This window comes from Cnephaeus nilssonii (genome assembly GCF_951640355.1).
Source record: "Cnephaeus nilssonii genome assembly, chromosome: 7".
NCBI lineage: Eukaryota > Metazoa > Chordata > Mammalia > Chiroptera > Vespertilionidae > Cnephaeus > Cnephaeus nilssonii.
The window spans coordinates 94,861,380-94,885,749 of record NC_137078.1 but is presented as its reverse complement, the minus strand read 5'-3'; the positions used below and the strand labels follow the sequence as shown (position 1 = coordinate 94,885,749).

Here is a 24,370-nt window from a genome sequence, read left to right as displayed (position 1 = left end):
GGGGGCTGGGCCTTCGGAGGCAGCCTTGACGGTAGGAAAATGCCAAGCCCGGCAGGGAGGTGAGCCGGGCCCCTGGTGGGCCCGGGAGGCCCGAGCACGGAGCAGGGCGTTGGACGGGGCCACTGAGGCTGCTGGAACAGCGGGGAAGCTGGTCTTTTCTCCAGGGCCACGCATCCCAGCGTCTCACCCCGCCCCACCCCATCCTGCCAGCATAGCATCCCCTATAACAATTTCCAGTAGTTTTTTTTTCTTTTTGCTAAATATTGCATGTTCACTAAAGAAAATTTAGAAGATATAGACTAGTGAAAAAAAGGAATATGTAAATTGCCATCATCCCAACTACCCCCAAATTACCATCTTTACATCTTGGCACATACCTCTCCAGTGTTTCGTCTGTGCTTATATGTATATATTTTACATATTTTTCTTGTGAACTTTATATGTTTATGGGAGCAAGAGTTCCACCAGCCAGAACTGGAGTTCTCCAGCCTCGCTCTGGCTGTGTACCTTCCGGGGCGTGTGTGGCTGAGGCTGGGCTCCAACCTCCTCCCCATCACCAGACCTGGCCGGGTACATGTTCCCCGTGCCAGACAGCCCTGGACATCAATTTTTGGACCCAAGCCTTTGTAGGCTGCGTACAGACCACCAGGCGCCAGGCCTGCTGGGACAGGGGGTGTCTGCCCGGCTCTGTCCCTCGTGCCCCACCTCCCAAGAAGCCGTGTACTTCCAAAGAAGGCCACGTTGGGGCCAGCACATGTCAGCTTACTCAGTGGCTCAGTGCCAAATGCCTAGAGCTGAACACTCACCAGCGTGTCACTTCCCGAACGCCGGCCCCAAATTCCTGAATGATGAAGAGCTCTCCCTTTGATGCGCATGACTAACCAAGACGTGACTTCCAGGTTCTCGTCTCTCTCCAGTGGGCGTCCTGATCCTGCAGCTCTTGCTCCCAAACCCTGACTCACTGGTTTCAACAATTACGAATCCATTTCCCTCTCTTCCTCGTGCGCACGCCCTCAGACCACTTGTCCTTGACTTCCAGATCTCAGAGAGCAGCATCGCCCACGAGAAACAGAAAGCGAGGGAGGCCATCGAGAAGGAAAAGAGGAGGGTGCAAGACCTGGAGAACCGCCTGACCAAGCAGAAAGAGGTACGAGCCCCAGCGAGGAGAGACGCGGAGGAGCAGGCATGGTTAAGAGCAGGCTCGAGAGGCAGGCGGTCGGTCCCACCTCTGCCGCTCTCTGGCCGTGGGACATTAGGCAAGTTGCTCACCATCTCTGTGCGTTGGTTTCCGCACTTAATGAAACACAGGTGATACCCAAAGATCAGCCTCCTGGACCTGTGAGGCTCGATTGTTAACGTGCATACAAAACACACACAACAGTCCCTGGCACTCCGCGAATGCTGGGTGTGTTGCCCGCTTTTATCATTATTACTGTGAGCTCACAGCTGGGAAGCAGAGGGGCAGGATCCAAACCCAGGACCATCTGACGCCAGAGCCCTTCATCGTCACTCCGCCTCTCTCTGCTGGCCGTGGGCGCTGTGTGGCTCTGCCGCCTGGGGTCAGAGAGGGGTCAGGGTATGGACGCCTGCCCTTCTCATCCCCGTGATGTCGTTTCTCCACCAGAACTTCTCCTGATTGTCATCACCACCTTCATGCCAAGCCCCATGTATGAGTGTCACAGGGAGTCGCAGGCGCAGTAGCGGTGGAAGTTGGCACGTGGCCCTGCCCTGGGCACCTCCACGCTGTGGGATGTAGTTCACTCTTCCTGGTCCCAACAGTACAAGGGACACACACACACACACACACACACACACACACACACACACAATGGCCAACATCTCAGTGGTCAGAGCAAGCAATAAACACACAGCCTGACAATAGAGGTTTAATTTTAAACAACACTTGAGTTACTTAAATACAGGTAAATACAAATTCAGAAGGTTTTCAAGGCCAGATGGAACTAAAAGTCTATTCACATCAGTCCTGGATGATTTTCTCCCAAGAAAGGTTCCCAAACGTCAGCCTGGGTAGAGTCGCTGGGCAGTTTATTCCAGGTGCCCCCGGAGCTTCGGACTCACTGTCGGGAGGGTGCGGGAGGGTGCGGGAGGGTGCGCCCGGGAACCTGCGTGTTTAGCAGGCCGCCCAGGGGGTGCTGGCGCACCTGGAATGCCGCCGCTCGAGGGGGACGAGAGTCAGGAACCGCATCTGGATTGCGTGGCGGTCCTGGGCGCGTCTAAGAGTGTGTCCCGAGGAGGCCGGCCAGAGCTGGGGAAGTGACGCCAGGCTTGCCCGCTTCCCTCCGGAGGGCTCCTGCGAGCAGGCGCCATGCCGCGGGCTCAGGGAGAGCCCCGGAAAGCAGCCTGGGTTCCCCAAACGACCTAACACGGGCTCTTCCAGAAAATGCTTTACTTCGGGGTAGGAGAAAAGGAGAAATTAACAGTTTTAAGTAGATTACTCGGGGCATAAAATGGATCGGGAATGAGGCCAGTGCAAAAAAATGTATGTGTATCATGAAATCAATATGGGCCACGATTTTTATTCTAACAGTTACAGTGAAAAGGGAAGCCCAGTTGTGCAATTCATAGATGAAAATGGAGCGATTGCTCCTGAAATTGGGACCATTCTTGGTACTCGGCCCAGAGAGAACGCCTCCTGAGGCTCATCCCACAGAGAACTCTGTAATGCAACCAACAGTGTCCTCAGCATCCTCGGACATCGATGACATCAGAGGGCGGGGCCTTCTGACAACCCTCAGGCAGGCTGGTTATACGGAGCTCCGCCCCAGCAACTCCCCACTTACCAGCAAAGGTCAAGGAATTACAAGGTCAAAGACACACTCAGAATTGCTTACCCACGTGCTGTTCGAGCTGTATATGCGAAGAGCAATTGAGAGATGGATTTCATCTGCATGGGCAAAAATAGGGTTTCTATAGAAGAAAGAGGTGACAGTGGAGAAGGAAAATGAATGGGGACCCGTGGGAACAGCGAGCGCCGTTCTCCTGTCCTGCGTCAGCTGCTGAGTAGTCCAAGGAGCAGAGATGCCGGCCAGACCAGCGTGTCCCGCCGCTTCCTGGCCCGTCAGAGACCCATCTCAGTTTGTGTGGGTGACAGGCTGCTCTGGGGGATGCCTGCCAGGGTCCCCAGGAAGCATCTCCTCGGGCCAGATCCACACATTGTCCAAACTGGGATTCCTCTCTGTACCTTCTCCTCAATTTTGTTACAAACCGAAAACTGTTCTAACAAAAAAACAAAGTCAAATAAAGAAATGAAGCTCGCAGCACGGTGCCTGCCATGGAGCCCGCAGGGCACACGGTGAGGAGGGACGCAGAGCCGGCTAGAACTTCCACAGTCAACGACCGGACGAACGGAGGAAGGACGGGACACACAAGGCCGTGGCAAGACTGGGCCCCGACGGGGAGGGGAGGCCATCCCGTGCCAGAGCCTCTGAGGAACGTGGCGCGTCCTGAAGGCAGGTCCTGTGACGAGGGCCGAAGGAACTCGGCACGTTTATCCTGGAAAACAGAGTTAGAGCGAGACATGACAGCCTTCCTCAAGTATTGAAAGGGCTTCTCATAAAAGAGAAATAAAACGTACTCAGTGAGCTCCAGGTGACAGACCTGGGCTCAGAGGCCGGAAATCGCAGGGAGACAAATGTCAGCTGAATATGAGAGGGAGCTCTGTACTAATTGGAACCTTCCAGGGAAAGCATGGACTTTGGGCTTAAAAAGGACCGAGGGAACAGTGACAGGGCAGAGTTCACCTCCCTCCGAACACCGGGGCAGCGGGGCTGGGGGGAGGCGGGGGCGGGTGAATATTCATTCCTGGATTTCTGTTGATTTGATGTTTGTTGCTTGTCTAGGAAATGGATGTGAAAGTGCAAAAGGAAGATGTTCTAAATAATAAATTAAATGACGCGCTGGCCATGGTAGAAGAGAGTCAGAGAACAAAGGCGTCCGAGAGTCTGAAAGCAGAGAGCCTGGCCATGAAATTAAATGAGGCGTTAGCTGAACTGGAAACCGCCAAGACAAAGATGGTAAGAGACAGACTTCTCCTCTCGGTGCAAGAGCACAGCGCCGTGAGCACGCGGGGTTCAGAAATGGGGCAAGGGCGGGGGCCCCGGGGGGCGGGGGGGATGGTGCTCGGCCTCCACGCTGCTGCCGAGGTTCTGGGTCAGATAGGCCTTACCCAGGGGACCCTCCTGTGACTGTAGGATGCCCACCAGACTCCAGCAGCTCCCTCCCCACAGCTGGGACGACCAAAACTGTCCTCAGACTTTGCCAAATGTATGTGAGTTTCTCAGGCAAAGCATTGACACATGGGGAGGAAATGGAGCCTGGAGGCCCAACAAGTAGCGGGGTGTAGGGAGCAGGAGAACGAGGTCATTAGAGAGAAGAACAGGCTCATCCGAGGAGCAGGATGGGGGTGAGGACAAGGCTCTGGGATAGACGCGCCGAGAAGAGCCCTAGGAAGGAGAAGGCGGTCATGGCAAAGGGTCTGACTCACCATTTGGGGACCATTGGTGGTTTTTGATTTTTAGGAAATACAAAGTCATCCACTTTTCCTTTTCCTTTTTTTTTTTTTAAGTGTTTTTATTGATTTCAGAGAGAGGAAGGGAGAGAGAAATAGAAACATCAATGATGAGAGAGAATCATTGATTGGCTGCCTCTTGCACTTCCCCTATGAGGAATTGAGCCTACAATCAGGGCATGTGCCCTGACCAAAAATCGAACCGTGACCTCCTGGTTCAGAGGTCAACACTCAACCACTGAGCCACATCGGCCGGGCCATCTACTTTTTTCTTTAAAATCATTCATTGATTAATTCAATGAGTCTTTACTGAGCATGTGGGTCCCATGCTGTGGCAGGGATCTAGGCACTGATGGTGCTGGGTGTGTTGGTAAAGTTAAAAAGATCAGTACCTGCTGTCATGGACCTTACATGCTGGGGGGAGTGAGAAGCAAAGACATGGGATAATTCGGATGGTGATAAGTGCCTCAGAGGAAAGAAAACAGGATGATGGAATAGAAAGTGCCTCAGGTTGCTCCTCTGGTTAGGCAATCAGGGAGGGCCTCCCTGAGGAGGTGGCATTGGCGACCTGAAACTTGGGAAGGAATCAGCCGTGCAAGGAGCCAGGGAAGCAGCGTACCACGCAGAGGGAACAGCACACATGCAAAGGCCCTGGGGTGGGACCAAGCTCAGTGGCTATGGATGCAAAGGGGACGTGTTACTGTTGTTATTGTCAGAGCAGCCGCCCGGGGTCGCATTAACCATTCCTGCTTCCCCAGATCATGATGGAGGGGCGGATACAGCTGCAACAGCAGACCATCAAGGCCCTCCACGAAGAACAAGAATCACAGAAACGGGGGTTTGAAGAAGAAGTCGTGGAGTACAAGGAGCAGATCAAACAGCACTCCCTGACGATAGTGAGTCTAGAAAAAAGACTCAAGAAAGTGACCGAGCATCACAAGAAAATAGAAGAAGAGATCGCAACTTTGAAGGACAATGACCTGGGTAGGTCGCGAGAGACCCTGAGAACCCTTCGTGTCGGGGCAGGTTCCGATTGTCCTGTGGGTCCCAAGAGGCTGATGGGTAAGAAACGGGCTTCTGCTCATTGAGAAGCTCGCTCATTCCCTGGCGCCCTTTTTGTTCTTGTGACAGAACACGGTTAGGGGCCCTCGAGGCCCAGGGGCGACAGAAGTGACAGCGAGGAGTTGGACAGCCTCTGTGCCCGGCCAGTCAGCCAGGGAGCGCAGGCTGCCGGCCGTTAGGGCTGTTGGAGCGGCACGGCAGGCACCGTCTTTTCTACGTGGAACTCCCCCAGGCAGGCGCCTTCCAAAGGCTTCCCTCTGCCGTTGTCATGTGTGACTTCGTCTAATGCACTTTCGTAACCAGTCAGGGTCTGTTTCTTAAAAGCTAAACCCCAAAGAGGCTGAAACGGAACTCGGAGTGCTGAGCATGTATCTGCCCTAAATGACCAAGACACCAGCTGCTTGGAGAGGTTCTCTAGCTACTCTAAACGTCAGGGGTCATTAACGTCACTTCTCGGAGAAGAGTTCTGGAAGCAAAGGCCTCAGGCCAGGGCTTCTCAGCCTCAGCGCTATTGACCTTTGGGGCCAGATAATTCTTTGGGGCGGGGGTCGTCCTGTGCACTGTAGGGTGTTGAGCAGCATCCCTGGCCTCTACCCACCAGATGCCAGTACCACCGCCCACCCCAGTGTGACAACCGAAAATGTCTCCAGACATTGACAGGTGTCCCCCACGGGGAGCAAATCACCCCTGGCTGAGAATCATGGTCCTGGTCTCAAGCCGGTTGACGAGCTGGCAGGGCCCACCTCATGCATTCATTCACTCAACACACTTCATGGAGCATCTATTATGTTTCAAGTTCATTCTAGGCACCGAGGGTTCAGTGATGGGCAAGCAGACAGGGTCCCTGCCGTTAACCAAAATACTGCCCTGACAGGTGGGATGAGCAGGGCACCATGGCCAGGGCCTGGAATGGGACTCAGTTTCCCAGGCCAGGTCCAGGTCAGAGGGAGGATACTTAAGCTGGGACCTGAAGGGTGACAGCTTGGTCACCCCACACTTAGACCATAAAGCACTGAACTGTTGAATGAATGAATGAATGAATGAGCATGTGACTGAGTGGTGAGGGTAGAAGCCGAAGGCAGTGGGCTGGGGAGTAAGTGGAAGATGTAGTAAGGACACGACTCTTGTCTGAGTGCAGAGGAGGAAGTAGGGCGGGCGGTGTGACCCAGTGGTTAGGGCTCCACCTCTCACCAGCTTGCTGAATGGGCACAGGTTCCGTCACTCCTGTGACAACTTCATCATCTGTACGGAGTTAATGAGTTAATGATCTGTGCCTTAGAGAGCAGCTGGAAGGATTTCATGAGCTCAAGGGGGCGGTGGGGGAGTCCTCAGCCTGTGACACAGAACTCATGGTGGGTCCCGTTATGGGGAGAGTGTGTAAGTGGGGGAAGATGCAGGTGCATTGATGGGTTAATCCGCGTCGGGGAAAGAAGGCCCGGGTTGCAGGACTGTAACGATGTTCGCATGTCCCTGCTTCAGCCCAGGAGAAGGGAACGCAGCAAGACCGTCCCCCGGGGCCCCCGCTGGAGAGCCGCACCAAAGACGCAGTGTGTGACCACATGATGTGAGTACCCAGAGGCCGTGTCCGCGCCAGAGCCCCCGCCCTGGCGTGCACGCCAGCAATGACACACCCACCAAGCTCCCACTTCTGGCCACGTTGTCGGAATCTGAAAAAAGGAGTGGAGTCTGGGGTCTTCTTGCTGTCATTTGAATTTCTTGATTCTTTTAGCAAGTCAGGATGGTGTCATGGAAAAGCCTGGGTGGATCTGTGTTCAAATCCCAACTCCACCCTCTCCAGCTGTGTGACGCCGGACCTCAGCTTCCTCATCTGTGAAACAAGGAGGCTCAGGCCGGGCGCACCGAAGTCGCTCGGGAAATGCTGGCTAACTCTGGTGGGCAGGTGGTCGCGGCAAGCCGAGAGCGGAGGTTGCCAGCAGTGGAGACCACTTGGTGGAGAGGCCCTAGAGGGGGGTCAAAGTTCAAAGTTCAAAGATCTTCAGACTTTGAAGATCCCTCCCAACCCCACAGCCATAGTTCAGCCTCAGACGTAACCCAACCAGGGCCCTTTGTACTATCTCGATGTATTTCTCTCCCTTTTTTAAAAAATATATTTTTATTGATTTCAGAGAGAGGAAGGAAGAGGGAGAGAGAGATAGAAACATCAATGATGAGAGAGAATCACTGATCAGCTGCCTCCTGCACGCCCCCCACTGGGGATCGAGCCCACAGCCCAAGCATGTGCCCTTGACTGGAATCGAACCCTGACCTCCTGGTTCATAGGTCGACGCTCACCCACTGAGCCACACCAGCTGGACGCGATGTAGTTATCTTCAGTGATGTACATAAACATGAATTTTGTTTTGAGAATTTGTAAAGCCCCTGCTTACCCCGTTGCTGGGACCAGTACCCCGTGGACCATCATGGATGGAGCATCACTTGGCGTTTGTGCCTGGACCCTTCCAGGCACCCGAGACACCACGGAGACGGGGCTGACCCGGCTCTGCCTGTTTTTGTGAATTGCAGAGAGGACTTACTGACTGCTCAGAAGGAAATCCTGTCTCAGCAGGAGGTCATCATGAACTTACGGAAAAACCTTACGGAAGCCCACGGCCGAATGTCAGATTTGAGAGGTTCGTATGCTTGCCTGGGTCCCTTGACTTCCCGGCCCGCTTTGAGGAAGGAAAGATGGGGCTGAAGAGTTTGACAGCATGGCATTGAAGCCCTGCTCAGTCTGCCTTCCTGGGCGGTCACAGCACTTGTAGCGGGATCAGCAAAAGCTGTGTCCGACTATGGCACCGACTCCCTATCAAGGGGCCACGGGTCACTCCCCAGAGGGCGCCGGACCTCTGTGATGAGGCGCAACTCTCCTTTTCGGGGAGAATTTCCTGTCACCACTGAGAATTTGCCCCCAGGATCAAAGGCTCCCTCCTGGGACAGGGCAACCTCCACAAGCCCTAACACTCACCAGCTCTGGGACCCAGGGCCAGGTCATTCCTTCTAGGGTCCCCTTCCTCAGATGCGAAATCACCTGCAGTACACCTGCTTCCCGGGCTGATGTGCACATCGGGGCCGCCTAGAGTGGGTGAAATACTCAGATCTTTGGGTTGCCCAGCTGAGGGTGAGGGAGCTAGCTGCGTGCTCATCTCCACCTGTCATTGGCTGGAGGCTGTTGCACCTGAGCAGAGCAGATTCCAGAGGCCTGAGAACACCCTTAGACACAGAGCTGCAGAAGCAGGCAGGGGGAAGTGGAGCGATGCCCCAAAGGCCATAGGTACATGGGGGTGGGGGGGGACAGACAGCACCCGCGGGGTAATACTAGGCTAAGGCAGGAGCACACGGTCCTCATAGAGCCAGCGCTCACGTGAGATGTTTGCTCAGACGCCAGCAGACCGCCTGGCTGTTGCTGAAGCCCCCAGAGAATTCCTGGAGGGCAGGCCCTCCTCGTGGCTCTCAAACCCTGGCCGAGGACCCTGCTGTGGCCCTAGGGGAGACCCCAGGCAGGACACCCCCTCACCAGCTCTCGTGTCGCTGCCAGGGGAGCTTAATGAGAAGCAGAAGGTGGAACTGGAGAGGAACGCGGCCCTGGTCCAACAGCAAAACAGAGAGCTGGGTGCGCTCAAGGAAAAGATGGCCCAGGTGACCAGTCTGGTGGAGAAGAAGGACCGGGAGCTGGAGGTCCTCAAGGAGGCACTCAGGTGTGTGAGAAGGTCTGCACGGCGTGCAGAGCCCAGGTACACCTGAGTGCCCCGGGAACCTTGCACAGAGAGGGGGTCAGTAAGTGCCGAGTGAGGAGTGGGATGGATGCATGGGTGGGTGGGTGGGTGGGTGGATGGATGGATGGATGGATGGATGGACGAAGAATGAATGAAGGGATGAATGAATGGCGTGTTTCATTGCTTCACAGCCTTATCAGGTAGAACAGGCCTTTGCTAAGTCCTGTGCTTCTCAAAGATTCCTGCCCAATATTCCAGATGACAGGTCTCGGCTTAAATGCCACTTCCTCCAGGAAGTCCTTTGTCACTCACCCTCCCCAAATATAGACAAGGGCTCCGGCTCTGCCTGGGCCCCTCAGCCCCTCACTTCACCTAACCTAACTTCTCAGTCAGGCTGTGTTGAATCGCCCATTCAATGGTCTGCCTTCCCCCTGAGGACAGACCTTGCCTGGCATTGCCTCCCAGCATTCGCGCAGTGCCTAGCACTGAAAGAACTCAATAAACATTTGTTAAACAAATGTATAGACTGGGGGTGTCAGAGGTCAGCTCAAAATAAATATTAAATATCCCCGTCCCATAGATTTGTCTAAAAAGTGCATGTGACTTTGCATTTTCATCCATAGTTTGTCCAAGTTTTGACATAAAAATAATGTTTTCCCCAAGAAAGTGTGAGTAAAACTGATGTCTTGTGTAGACCCTGTAGCTTCTCGTGCCTCGGGGCTCGTGGCCAAAGCAGAGTCACACAGTGGTTAAAAGAACAGGCTCCAGACCCGTGCACTCCGGTTCAAAGCCAGGCATGTCCACTTACAGGCTCCGTGACCACGGGCAAATTGCTGTGTGTCTCTGTTCCTGCCTGTCAGATGGGGCCAGGAGAGTCCCCGATTCATGGACTGTTATGAGACCTGGAAGGGCTTGCCCATACGAAAGCAGGAAATAGCATGCAAACAATAAATACTCCCATTCGTGGCACAGCATGTGTCCCGCAGACCCAGGTGGGAAGCAAGGGCAGCTGGGTGCCCACCGCCCTGGCCACTCTTCTGCAAGTCCCCTGAGACTAAACTCTAGCGATCTGTGGGCAGGAGACTTGAAGGCTGGGAGACTTCAGTTACCTGTAAAAATGGAGCTCCTTTTCCTGTCCTGTGGGGGCGGGGCGGGGGAAGGGGGGAACTCGTGGCTCCCAGAACCTTGTGCAGCCCCGTGACGCATCGCCTCTGCCCCAGAGCCTGCCAAGAGAAACGCAGGCCCCAGCCGCCCAAGGAGAAGCCCCCGAAGCCCAGGAGCGCGGCCCAGATGTGTGACATCTCGGTGCAGATGGAGCCCATCCTCACCGACACTTTCGTGAGCAGCCAGGAGGTGAGTGCCCGCCCCGTCCTGGCACCCAGAAGGACAGGCTGAGGAAGGAGGAGCCCCGTGGTGGCTTTCTTGGCTCTGGAAAACATTCTCATTCTAAGTTCCCAAAACAGCACGTGCTTCTGTGCCAGGTGCAAGTAAAACAGCAGGAGTCCTGCCCCTCCAATGCCGTCACCAGAGGCGCCAGCAGCCCCTGCACATCCTTATACAGCGTGACTGGGCAGTGGGTGGAGACCAGGCTCGGGTCTGGTCTGCCTGGGTCCTCTTCTCAGATACTGTGACCTCAGGAGGTCACTGAGCCAATCCCCTCTTCCGGAAAGTGGGAGAAATGACACTCACGAATCACCTCGTGGGAAATACATTTTATTTATAAACTCAACACACACAAACCTATACATATAGGGGTTGGCAAAAGTAGGCTCACAGTTGTTCGTGTGGAAAATAATACAATAATCTATAATAATAAAAGCGTAATATGCTAATTAGACCAGACAGCTGAATGACCTTCTGGACATCCTTCCGGACAACTGGACGAAGCCGGGGCTGCGAGGGCCAAGGCAAGCTGCCACGGCTGTGAGGGCCGAGGCAAGCCGCTGCAGCTGCAAGGGCCCAGCCCCTTGTATGAATTTCGTGCATCGGGCCTTTAGTTAATAAATTATAATGCAAGAATAAACTGTCTCATGTACTCACAACTGTAAACCTACTTTGCGTCCCACCCTATACATATATTTATTTTTTAGCTTCTTTTTTAAATTTTTTTAATTTTCTTTATTGATTAAGGTATTACATATGTTTCCTTACCACCCCTTTCTTCCCCTCCCACGTCCATGTATTTATTTAAGAGTTTTTTGGGGTTTTTTGCGAAATAATGGTATCAAGACATATATATTCCACAAATTGGTTTCCCCACACATAGCTATTTAATGGGCATCTTTTCAGGTAAGATCCACCAAATGCTTTTAAATGGCTGCATAGAATCCACTGTGTCCCTTTTGTCCAAGCAGCCCCCTGTTGATGGAGATTTAAGTGGCTTCTGCGTTCAGCATTACTGTAGTTAATACTGTATCCTGCCCTAGCCAGTTTGGCTCAGTGGATAGAGCATCGGCCTGCGGACCAACGGGTCCCGGGTTCGATTCCAGTCAATGGCAGGTACCTTAGTTGCAGGCTCCTCCCCGACCCGGGTCCTGGTCGGGGCGTGTGCAGGAGGCAACCAATCCATGTGTTTCTCTCACATGGATGTTTCTCTCTGTCTTTCCCTCTCTCTTCCACTCTCTCTAAAAATCAGTGGGAAAATATCTTCGAATGAGGATTAACAACAACAAAAATACTGTGTCTAAATTGCTGGGTCCAGAGGACATCCTAAATTGCGCTCGATAGGGCCACACTGCCTTCCCAAAGAGCAGCGCCATTCATGCTCCGTGGCTGTCTCCTGGCAACTTCTCTCGGGCCCCCACCCAGAAACCGCTGTGGGCCTGAAGTCCCAGCCTCGCAGCACCAGGGAGTGCGCGTGAGAACAGCCTTAGTCACGCCGCCCTCGGAGGTGGCACTCACGTTCCGCCCCGGGGCTGAGGCTGTGATGCTCCCACTGTCCGTGGCCGCCTGATGTGGGTCCAGTGCTCCCTGCAGGCCCCCGGGTTCCTGGAGGCCCCGGATGTGACTCCCCGCTTTGCTTTATGAAACTAGAGAGCAGGGCGCTTCAGGCACGGGCTTTAGATTCCCACTTGGAAACGGGGCCAAATGTGTCAGCTTGCCTTCCTGCTTCCTCACAGATGCCTCTCTCCTGCCAAGCAGCAGTGAGCCAGGGCCGCACACAGCTCACACGGAAGGGCTCGGCGGCCCAGCAGCTGTCCTTGGCACCGACCGCTGTCCAGGGCCCTTGGACAGCGTCTCCTTGCCGCTCCGGGTGGCCTTGAGCTGGGGCTGCAGCGGGTCCATGGTCTGAGCTCCGAGGGGCAGAGAGCAGGTCTCACTCCTGCGGGAACCCCAGGCTCTTAGTGCAAGACCTGGCCCATATTCATTCACTCTTTCAACAACTATTGAGCGCCCGCTGTATGCCAGGTCCTGTGCTGGGGGCAGAGGAGGATGCACGGGGTTTCTGCCCACACGGGACCCGTGTTTGTTGGGATGGATTGTTATTAGTTTCCCTTATGGGGTGGGATTGGCAAAGCAAGATAAAAGGGAAAAAGTATTTGTTCCTTCTCAGAACGGTTTCCGCCCTCCGGCCACTTCCTGCTTTCTAAGCCAGAGTGGGTCAGAGGGCTGAAGAGTTGTATGAGAAAGAATCTCCATCTTCTCTAAATAAACAAGTTCCCAGGGGACCGTGAGTTGGAGTCACGTCGGGCTCGGGCGCGCTCTTCCTGCGGAGTAGAGGCTGCCCTGAGCCTCACTGCCCTGCTGCATTGTTTCAAATGACAGAACACGGGACGTGGGTAGATTGTAAAAATCCGGAGCCCCTCCCAAACCGACTCCGGCCATGTGACTTGCTTGTCTGATGGGATATGAGCAAACACAAGGCAGATAAGTGTTTATGCTTTGGGGCTTGATCTCTCCTGCTGCTCTTGGGAACCTGTGCCCATCACACACGAAAGAGCCTGGTGTAGCCCAGCCGGCCTGGCTCAGTGGTTTAACGTCAACCTGTGAACCAGGAGGTCACAGCTCGATTCCCCAGTCAGGGCACATGCCCCGGTTGCAGGTTCAATCCCCAGTGGGAGGCGTGCAGGAGGCAGCCGATCAATAATTCTCTCTCATCTTTGATGTTTCTATCTCTCTCTCCTTCTCTCTTCCTCTCTGAAATCAATAAAAATATATTTAAAATTATAAATAAATAAGTAAAAGGACCAAATTGTCAATTCCTTCCCTTTCTTGAGTTTTGCCTGGGACCTTCCTTAGCAGCTCTATCTACAGCTGAAAGCCATTGCTAACATCCCATCCCATTCCCTCTCTCTCTCTTTAACACCTACCACGATCCCCTTTATATCTTCCATCTTATCTTTCTTATCGTCTATCTCCCCCACTGGGGTACAGAATCCAGGACAGTAGGGATTTTGCCAGTTTTACTCACTGCTGAGTCCACAGCGCCTAGACTAAGTCTCAGCACATAGAGGTGAATTGCTTACCCAAGAGAAGTGTTGCTTAACAGCACATAACATGACTGGTCTTCAGGGGGATCCCTGAACCCCCAGAAGTTGTAGGCACCTCATGGTGTGTACATGGATTTTTCTGGAGGAAGGCACCCTGCATTTTGCCGAATCTCAAAGGGGTGCACGGCCCCACACGATGAGGAAGACCTTCCCTTGTCTGTACCCTCTGTGAACCCGGTTCCAGCTGTGTGGCTGGCGGCTGCCAGGCCGGGCGGTGCGGATCCAGAAGGCTCCCTCCATTGCAGAAGTCCCGCTGGACACGCTGTTCTAGGGGCTCCCGGGGGCTCCGAGGAAGCGTTTCCTCTCTCCAGACCAGCCGAGAGCCCATTTACCAAATCCCCCTGGCAAGTATTAGCTCACCATCCTTACCACCCGTGAAGAAGCAAGCATCCCGTGTTCTCCTCTACACACGTCCCTCCAGAGCGGAATGTGAAGTGTTGTTCAGAGATGAGCCCAGAATGACAACATATGGAAACCCAAGCTTAGAAGAAACATAAACAAGACGCGGGGAGGTAGCCTGGAGGGGATCTTTTGTTTACAGCTGTGCTAAGTAGGGAGGAAAGCTGGAAATCTTCCTAGCTGTGAATTTATATTTAAAGTGAAAGATTTCAATTCCTTCCCGGCTGAAGCCCCCTTAACGATATTTTCCAAAGTTCTCGGTGGCCAGGTTTCTGCTGGCGTGAATGGTTCACATTTCTCCACGTGAGAGAGGCTCTTGCCCCTAGTAAAGCCGCGTCCGTCCCTTCACCGCAGGAGCAGTCCTTCTGCGACCTGGGGGCCAAGTGCAAAGGGTCCCGGCACGAGGAGGTCATTCAGCGTCAGAGAAAGGCCCTATCCGAACTCCGGGCGCGAATTAAAGAACTCGAGAAGGCGGGCTCATCAAGTAAGTGTCCCCCTTCCTCATCTGCCTCTCCACACGTGGATCTGGCGGGCGGGGGGGGGGGGGGGGGGAGGGCAGACTTTCTTGATAAGATCAAACATTCTCGGAGGTTGGGAGTGGAGGAACAATCTCCCGGTGGGTCCACTTTGGGAACTGACCAATTTGCCAGGACCACCATCTTCTATCCCTGTCATTTCAAAACCAAAAGGATGTTCTAATACCAAAAAAAAAAGATGGGCAGACATGATCTCAGAGTCAAGGGCAGAACTTGATATTAAATAAGTAAGGTTTCATGAAAAACCCATACATTGTCCTACTTTTTCTCTTTTCACTGAGGCCTGGTGGAAACTTTCGCATGGACCAGCACTGTACAAGGATCGACCTTGGGGAACCTCCTAGAATTCCTGCCTAGAGGGGACAGGGCTCTCCGGGTGCTGAGCTGGCTGCTGGGCGGAGCACTGGGCTAGGACCCAGAAGGCTGGGCTCAAGTTCCATCCTGTTCCTGTGAGGCAGCCTCCCATTAGCTGTGTGACCTTGGACAAGACCAGTAAAGAGTAGCTGTGCTTATGACATGCAATCACGGAGCCTTTCCTTCGAATCTAAATTATTTCTTTTCTAGATGATAAGGTCCACCAGAATAAATCATTTCAAGACTTAAAGACTCTCAGAATGGAAAAACATGTCCAGAAAATGTTGGACGCAAAGCCCGATTGGCCAGCTCTCTCAAGACTGGAGATCCAAGCGGTAACCAAATCAAGTTTGTCTCTGCATGACTGACAGACACGTGGAGAGGGCGGGCATGGGGGCAGACACTAGCTGTGTACTCTGGCACGGCCGTGCATATTGGTGGTTCGGGGCCAGGCCCTTCCCGATGGGCCATTGTCTGCACCAACTGGTCAGTGCCTCGTGCCCAGCAGCCCCGTCTTAGAATGGGAAGGTGGCCTCCGTTTGTACACTGCCTGATGCATCTTTGCATTGACCCGGGGCCAGGTCAGCCTCTGGTGGACCCTGCTTTTCACACCGCATGTTATATTCTGCAGAAAACATTCAACGGGCTAATTTACGGCATTATGCCATGAGTTTGCCTGAAGTTTGCTTTTTGCTTGTAAACTGAAAAACATGAACACATGAAGGGTAGCAGAGGGAGCCATGATTAAGAGGACGCCATTCTGGAGTGAGAGAGACCTGTGCTGGAATCCTGGTTCTGAAAGTTGTGTTAACCTTTCTGGGCCTCCATGGCCCAGCTGTAAATTGATGATGAAAAAAATGAAAGGAGGTAATTATGTAAAGTGCTTATCCCTCCACCTAGCTCACCGTGAACACTTAACAAATGATAGCTGTTATTATTATTCAGTAGTATTTAAACAGTATTATTCAAGAAAGTCTTCTTTTCTTAGTGGGCATAGTTTTATTTGACAGGATTTTCAGAAGTAATTCTGTTGTTAAGTTGAAAGTGCCCTGTACCCTAAATGGGTATTTAATTGACACATAACAATGGACAGCTCAGGTAGTGTCAATCACAGGAGCCAGTGGGCGGGGCTTGCTGCCACAGTTGGATGTAAACCATACTCAGGCTTTTAGGAGAAATAATAGTCATCCTATCTGTACTAACATTCTCCCCATCAGTTTTTCTAGACATTTGCTAGAGATGTGAGTCTTCAAAACTCTGTTGGTTTTCTTGGTAAGATCAAACTTTCTTTCTCCGAGGTGGGGAGCTCAGCCTGACCCTGCTTTCAAGATTTTCCTTCCCCTTGGAAATGACCCCTGATCCCACCCCTGACACCACAGAGCACGAAACCTCCCAACTCTCTTAGAAGACCTTGGTCCTTCAAGGTTGGCAGTAATTAAAGTCAGAGGACGAGAAGCAGCAGGGGAAGAATAGCTGACATCTGTTATGTGCTGACTTGTGCCAGGCATTGAGCTAAGCCCTCTCTCTACACACGTTACCTCATTGAATCCTCACAGCAGCCTGAGTCTAGTGACTGTTGTCATCCCTGGCTTACAAGATAAGAAACCTCGAGGCTTCTGGAGGTCAAGTACCTCACCCAAGGTCACAGAGTGATGAACGGTGCAGCCAGGGCTGTGTCCCTGGCAGCCCGCCTCTGGCACCCTGCCAGACTGCAGAGAAGGGGGCGGGGACTGTGTGCCTGAACCCTGGAGGCCAGGCTCTTCCTGGGGTGACCCTCCCCCAGGAGAAGAGGGGGGGGTCTGTAGAGGGGTGCAGAGGCCGCAGCTCAGGGGAGGTGAGGACACTGAGCGGCAGGCATTTCAGGTTCTTTTTGTAGCAGACCTGCCCAGCTTAATGCCATCTTCAAACACCCTCTTTTATTCTCCTCCAATAAATGTATAAATAAAGGTCTCCACTCCTCTCTGTCACAGTCACTTTTGGGACCTCTATGCTTTTATATTTGGGGGGGGGGTTGTTTTTTAACCTCAGGCTTGCAGTATAGTGCCAGCAAAGGTATGGGCTAAGCACCGAACACCCAGTTTTGTTTTTGAAGGAGACGTATTGGCCCTTTGTGGTCCCTCCCTGATCGGCCTGGTGGCTTTTCCACGCAGTCAGTAGGGCCTTCCAGCAGCACCGTCCCCCTTCCTGGGGGCTTGTCCTCCAGACCAGGGTTTCTCCACATCAATGCTGCCGATATTTGGGGCCAGGTGATTCTTTTTTTTCTTTCTTTCTTTTTAAATATTTTGTATTGATTTCAGAGAGGAAGGGAAAGGGAGAGATAGACAGAAACATCAATGATGAGAGAGAATCATTGATTGGCTGCCTCCTGCTCACACATCCCCCTCCACTGGGGTCCGAGCCTGCAACCCAGGCATGTGCCCTGACCAGGAGTTGAACTATTGACCTCCTGGTTCATAGGTCGATGCTCAACCACTGAGCCACGCCAGCCTGGCGGGCCAGGTGGCTCTTTGTCGTGGGCCGCCCTATGTGCTGTGGGACGTGTAGCAGCATCCCTGCCCTCTTACCCACTGATGCCAGTAGCATCCGCCACCCCCAGGTTCAACCACCAACAATGTGCCCAGACATGGCTAAATGTCTCGGGGAGGGGGAACAAGGGTGGCCAGGATCACCCCAGGTTGAGAACCGCTGGTCTAGATGGAAGACAGTGACCCAAGAACAAGACAGGCGACGTGTCATTTCAAAGGGAGTTGCGCTCTGAGGGGTAGGGACACAGTTACCAGAAAGCAGTTGGCAAAGGAATCAGACTGGCAGGTCGGGGACTGAAATCAAAAGCAACTCTGCCGAGTTGTTCTCGGCAACTACACGGCGCTTCCACTTCTGGATGCAGACACCCATCGTGGGACGCCAAGAGGTTTTAACTCTCTTTTTATTTCAGTCTCAAAATGGCTTTGCCAACCTGGCCACCGAGAAGCCGGGGAAAATGGACGTGGCCGAGGCTTTGGATCTCAGTGAAAAGCTGGTATGTACAGCCAGCCAGCCTCCTGTCCGAACCCGGGGGCCCTGCAGCCCGTGTGAACCGCGGGGTAGTGTCCACACCAGCCCTGCGTGCACAGCTGGTGGTTACCATGGCTCCGCAGGACCCGCCCGCGACCCCAGCGTGGGCCAGGCGGGGCCCAGCCAGCCTCCCTGAGAGCCTGCGGAGTAAGAAGGAATGTTTATAACTGCTGTCACTCCCCCCCCTCCCCCCCCCTTCTCCCAAAGGCAGAGTGTAAATGCATGTGGAGAAAACAAAAATCGTGCTAACCACCCTAATGGCACTCATTTCCAAAACGGGTGTTTGCCCCCTGCGATGGCCAACAGCGAGTGAATGGGGATTAGGCGTGGGCCGCCTCAGCGCGGCCAGCGGGGTCCCGGCCGGGCCACTGACCTGCGCGCCGCCTTCCCTGCAGTACATGGACATGAGCAAGACGCTGGGCAGCCTGATGAACATCAAGGACATGGCCGGTCACGTGTCCATGAAACACCTCTCCCCCAAAGAGAGGGAGCGAGTCAACCAGCTGCGGCAAAGGGACCTGGACCTGGTGTTCGATAAGATCACCCAGCTCAAGAGCCGGCTGGAGCGGAAGGAGGAGCTGTTGAGAGGATACGAACAGGACGTTGACCAGCTCAGGTACCGCGTGTCCCCGCGGCGGCCCAGGCCTCCGTGCCCCCGGCTCAGCCTCAGGGCAGGACACCGGCCTGGGGTGTGGAACCACTAAAACCTGGGGGGCTCGGAGGGGGCAGGACGATGACTACAGCCTGGAAGGGACAGGTCTCTCGGTGACACAGTGGCCCCCGGAGTGGGCAGGGTTCTCCACGCTCGGCTCTCTCTGAATGAGTGAGATGTGAATGAGTGAATGAGTCTCGTGTTCCAGCATTTGTGGACTTGCCCCAGCTCCATCACATCCTCGGGGCCGCAGGTCTCCCCACTCCTCCCCCCCGGGAAATTGGAGGGGCCACTCACACACCCTTTGCCCCCCTCACGCTTCACTGCTTCAGCCGATTCGCTATTTATTCCGCTCTCTGCTCCCCCAAAGCTTTGTCATTCTCTCCTGCGTGTAATGGAAACACTGGGATAGCGGTGTCTGGGAGTATTTGGAGAACCCCCCCGGGTCGGGGACATGGACGGTGGCTGAGGAAGATGCGGGGAAAAGAGGCTTTGTCTCTCCCCTGCGCTCAGGCAGAGCAAAGTGTCCATTCAGAGGTACCAGTCACAGGTGGCGAAGCTGGAGGACGACATCTACAAGGGGGCCGAGGAGAAGGCGCTGCTGAAGGAGGCCCTGGAGCGCACGGAGCAGCAGCTGCGCCAGGAGAAGAGGGTCAACAGGGCCAGGAGGCAGCAGCAGGTGAGAGGCCCCGCCGGGAGCGGAAGCTCCGCGTCAGACAGACCTAGGTTTAGACCCGCCATCTGCCACTCACTGTGTGATCTCGGGCCGGATTCTTAACTTCCCTCAAGCGCATCTGTGTGTGTGTGTTAACAGTGGCTGTTATTGGCATTTTTATGGTTCTGCCACGTCCTGGGGATAAATAGGTGATTAAACTCTCTGAGAATAGAGATTTGGTCTCACTATTCTGATTGCCCAGAACATAGGAGACACCCAATAAATATTTGGTGGCTGGATGATGGATGGAAAGGTGGATGGATGATGTTTGGACAGGTGGATGGGGATGGATGGACAGGTGGATGGGGATGGATGGACAGGGGGATGGGGATGGATGGACAGGGGGATGGGGATGGATGGACAGGGGGATGGGGATGGATGGACAGGGGGATGGGGATGGATGGACAGGGGGATGGGGATGGATGGACAGGGGGATGGGGATGGATGGACAGGTGGATGGGGATGGATGGACAGGGGGATGGATGATGTTTGGACAGGTGGATGGGGATGGATGGACAGGTGGATGGGGATGGATGGACAGGGGGATGGGGATGGATGGACAGGGGGATGGGGATGGATGGACAGGGGGATGGGGATGGATGGACAGGTGGATGGGGATGGATGGACAGGGGGATGGATGATGTTTGGACAGGTGGATGGGGATGGATGGACAGGTGGATGGGGATGGATGGACAGGGGGATGGGGATGGATGGACAGGGGGATGGGGATGGATGGACAGGGGGATGGGGATGGATGGACAGGTGGATGGGGATGGATGGACAGGTGGATGGGGATGGATGGACAGGGGGATGGGGATGGATGGACAGGGGGATGGGGATGGATGGACAGGGGGATGGGGATGGATGGACAGGTGGATGGGGATGGATGGACAGGGGGATGGGGATGGATGGACAGGGGGATGGGGATGGATGGACAGGGGGATGGGGATGGATGGACAGGGGGATGGGGATGGATGGACAGGGGGATGGGGATGGATGGACAGGTGGATGGGGATGGATGGACAGGGGGATGGGGATGGATGGACAGGGGGATGGGGATGGATGGACAGGGGGATGGGGATGGATGGACAGGTGGATGGGGATGGATGGACAGGGGGATGGGGATGGATGGACAGGGGGATGGGGATGGATGGACAGGGGGATGGGGATGGATGGACAGGTGGATGGGGATGGATGGACAGGGGGATGGGGATGGATGGACAGGGGGATGGGGATGGATGGACAGGTGGATGGGGATGGATGGACAGGTGGATGGGGATGGATGGACAGGGGGATGGATGATGGATGGACAGGGGGATGGGGATGGATGGACAGGTGCATGGGGATGGCTGGACAGGGGGATGGGGATGGATGGACAGGTGGATGGGGATGGATGGACAGGGGGATGGGGATGGATGGACAGGTGGATGGGGATGGATGGACAGGGGGATGGGGATGGATGGACAGGGGGATGGGGATGGATGGACAGGTGGATGGATGATGTTTGGACAGGTGGATGGGGATGGATGGACAGGGGGATGGGGATGGATGGACAGGGGGATGGGGATGGATGGACAGGGGGATGGGGATGGGGCTGGCTGGATGTCCTTGAAGGACGTGTCCTTTAAGTGCCGAGCAGACAGGTAAGGAGCTGGCTCAGATGAGACCCCTGCAGAAGCCTGTCCTCCATCCTGCAAACCTTCCAGACCGCAGGCCCCCGGCTGCAGCCCCAGAAATGAAAGCGGCTTTGAGGGAGCACCAGATGTGGCGTCTAACGTTCGCCGCGCTGAGTTAAATTAAACATCACAGCCCACTGTCCGCAGTGTCACGGGCTGCCTCAGGCAGAGGACAGTTTCCTCTCACACCGAGCAGCGCCCGGGAGAGCTGGGCCGCCTGGGAGAGCTGGGCCTGGCAGAGCCCCGGCTCTCCCTTTGATGAGCCCTCTGGAGAGCTAGCCCCTCCTGAGGTGCCCCTCCCCCAAAGCACCGGCCCACAGAATGGGACAGCAAAGGGCCCCACAAAGGCCATTGTCGCGTGCTGGCTAAAAATGTAAGCAAGCCCGGGATTTACATAATCAGGCTTCACGTGCATTATTCACGAGCTGCCTCTTCGCACACAATGCAGGCACTGGGCATCCTCCAGTGGAGAGGGGCTGAGATGGCCAAGCTGAACCTGTGACGGGGCCCCCGGAAGAGCCAGAGCCGGGAACGTTCAGATGTATGCAGTTCACAGCTTAGGGGAAGATCTGTATGAACCAGAGCCATAAGCATGGCAGCGCTGTGGGCATTGTTTATCGAGCGCTTACCACGCGCAGGCACCTGCCCCACACGACACGTGCCTCCTCTGTCCCATCAGCCAGCCCATCTGAGAGGGGGGAACACTGACCGGGGCTGACAGGGGGTGACGTTGCCTGGCTACCCGGTGCAGAAGCAGGGTTCCCGCATGCACCTGCTGCCCTCCCCGGCCCGGGCTCACTTTTCCACGCCCATTCCTCGCCATCCCCCTCGCCAGGGCATCCCCCACCCCCTCGCCCTCCACTCACCCTTACCCTGGTTCTCGTACCTGGCCTTGGGTTTGCACTTAAGGTTGGCTGTTACTATGTTGTCAGAAATATCTGTTTGTCAGGGAAAAAATGATAAATTTGTAAAGTTTTGCTGGATTCTGAAGGGAACTTGTATTCATCTGTCTCTCATCAGTTCCTTCCAAGGAGTATATATTCATCTTTAAAAGGGAAGTTAAAGGGAAATGGAATTCCTTTTTGTTTTTTAAGTTTTGCACCTAATATTTCCACAAAGAGCCTTATTTTTTTTTTTCCAGTCTCCAGTATACAGTTCCACCCGTTCACAGAAACGGCCTGGTTGGAGCCCTGGGGAATGAAATTACTCACCTGGAGCTTCAGAACCACCCCCTCTCCCCCCCCTCCCCCCCCCAAAAAAATGTAGTTTGTAGTTTTAATGTTTGAACATCTCTTCGCCAAACGGAACTTTCCAGAATCAAAAATCATGCTTCCGTACTAATACCTGTGGCTGTGAAAACGAGACTTGATGTAAAATGCGGAGAAATCCTCAGTGCTGGGCATTCCCAGAGAACCTTGTGGTCACCGCCTCCAGGGGCCTCTGGGACGCCCCGGGTCCGCAGCTCTGTCCCCGTGACCGAGGCAGTGACCATGACCCAGGCTGTGCCTAGTCCGGTCCACTCCCCAGTCACTAGAGGAGACGGCAGTGTCTGTCAGAGTTCGCAGGAGGACTTCAGAGTCTAACAAACAGGGTTCAGGCCCCACCTCTGCCCCGAGGGCCCCTGAGTCGGCGGCTCAACCTCTGTATCTCAGGGTCCTCAACAAAACCCACCAAAAATGGTAGCAATGGGATCTGTTCACGGGGCACGGGGAGGTACAGTGATACGATGCCCGCAGTGCCTGGCACACAGCAAGCTCGGTCACTACCAGGGAGCGAAAGGCAGCTAGCTCCTGGCGGGCGGGGAGGCCTGCGTTCCCTGGGAGCTTCCTGCCGCTGCAGACCCAGCAGACCCAGAGCCACTGTCCCGTCCCTGGCCTCCCAAAGCCTGTGGCTTCTCCTTCTGCTTGGTGAATACAGCGAGGGCTCCGGCCCAGACACTTTCTGTGAAGAGGTGAAGGCGGGACTTCCCATAGGAAATGTGTGAACGCACAGAAGCTGCCATCTGAGAGCTCGCCAGCCCTCTCTCAGCCTCTCTCAGGGCCCACGGGTGAGAAAGGCTGAAGGCCACTGGCTGCCTCTGGCTGGGGAAGCAGCCCCCGCTCGCCTGCCAATCAAATTTCCAGCCAATAGAACCCCGGCCAAGGGGCGTGGCCACAGCTTTGCCAGGTGGTCTCAGGAACCACCTCTCCTCTGCTTAGTTAGCTCAGATCCCTCATCTCTCTCTTTTTTTTTTTAGATCCCTCATCTTTAAGATGAGAATAAAAATGGCACCGACCACATAGCATTTAATTCCATGAGAATATGCATACAAAACCCTTCGCACGTGGGACCACTCAACAGATGCTCTTATACCATCATCGTTGTCATCGCTACTCTTTTAACTCACTGTTTTCCCGGATTTTCTTGGGCCCAGGTATCCTCAAGATCCTGGTTCCCTCAGTGCCACTTGTGTGTTTCTGACCACGGAGTAGAAATTGGTAGATGTCGTGTAGGATGTGAATGGGATGGGGCAGGGGGTTGGAGGTGGTACCCTCTGGCCCACACAAGGATGAAAAAGTAAAAACGTGGTTAGGATGGCCCAGGATAGGGATAGAAGATGGCTGAAGAAAAAGACCCTCCCCCACACCCTCCTCCCCGCCGCCCCTCCCCCCACATCTTTTGCCCACCAACTTGAATCCTCACGTCTCCCAGAAGCCTCAGAGGTGTGTCCCAGAACGGGACAGGTCAGGACACACTAAACACTGCCTTGCTCCCTGATGTTTTCCCTCAGGAACGTTCAGAGGATCACGAACTGAGAAATGCGAAAGAATCAACATCTTGCAACTGCGCCTTCAAAGAGAAAGAGAGGCAGGTACGGAGAGGGTTTATGACCTTGCCACCAGACACGAAGCCCATGTGGTATTTTCAAAGAGTGGGAGCTTATGGAGCGTCAGTGCCATGGCAGAGGGGAAGTTCAAGTGTAGTTTTGGCTGATGGGGCAACCATCCTAGGTTCTACATGATTTGGGGACTTGGAGACAAGATCATAAGAGAAGAAGAAGAGAGGAGTGGGGAGCCCCCGGAACCCCTGCCCCAAGAATGAAACAAGTGGGTAAAAGAAAGGAAAACGTGGGTACAAAATGGAGCCAGGAATGAGGGTGTGAGTGCCAGTTGTAGCCACCTCCCCCCTACCACAGGGGAGCCTCGTTTGAC

At 54.4% G+C, this 24,370-nt stretch overlaps 1 protein-coding gene across 2 annotated transcripts in view; it reads left to right on the top strand.

Annotated features, from left to right (window-relative positions):
- Positions 1-24,370, top strand: part of FHAD1 (forkhead associated phosphopeptide binding domain 1) — a 95,976-nt gene that overhangs the window by 64,026 nt on the left and 7,580 nt on the right. The window contains exons 19-31 of one of the 2 annotated variants that reach the window (XM_079777747.1): positions 1,040-1,147; positions 3,861-4,034; positions 5,287-5,512; positions 7,070-7,154; positions 8,114-8,220; positions 9,126-9,321; positions 10,524-10,656; positions 14,547-14,676; positions 15,293-15,417; positions 18,018-18,101; positions 18,532-18,752; positions 19,302-19,467; positions 23,950-24,030. In XM_079777747.1, the coding sequence (XP_079633873.1) occupies positions 1,040-1,147; positions 3,861-4,034; positions 5,287-5,512; positions 7,070-7,154; positions 8,114-8,220; positions 9,126-9,321; positions 10,524-10,656; positions 14,547-14,676; positions 15,293-15,417; positions 18,018-18,101; positions 18,532-18,752; positions 19,302-19,467; positions 23,950-24,030 (1,836 nt within the window). The remainder of the gene's footprint in view (positions 1-1,039; positions 1,148-3,860; positions 4,035-5,286; positions 5,513-7,069; positions 7,155-8,113; positions 8,221-9,125; positions 9,322-10,523; positions 10,657-14,546; positions 14,677-15,292; positions 15,418-18,017; positions 18,102-18,531; positions 18,753-19,301; positions 19,468-23,949; positions 24,031-24,370) is intronic. The other variant, XM_079777748.1, reaches the window with a different exon arrangement.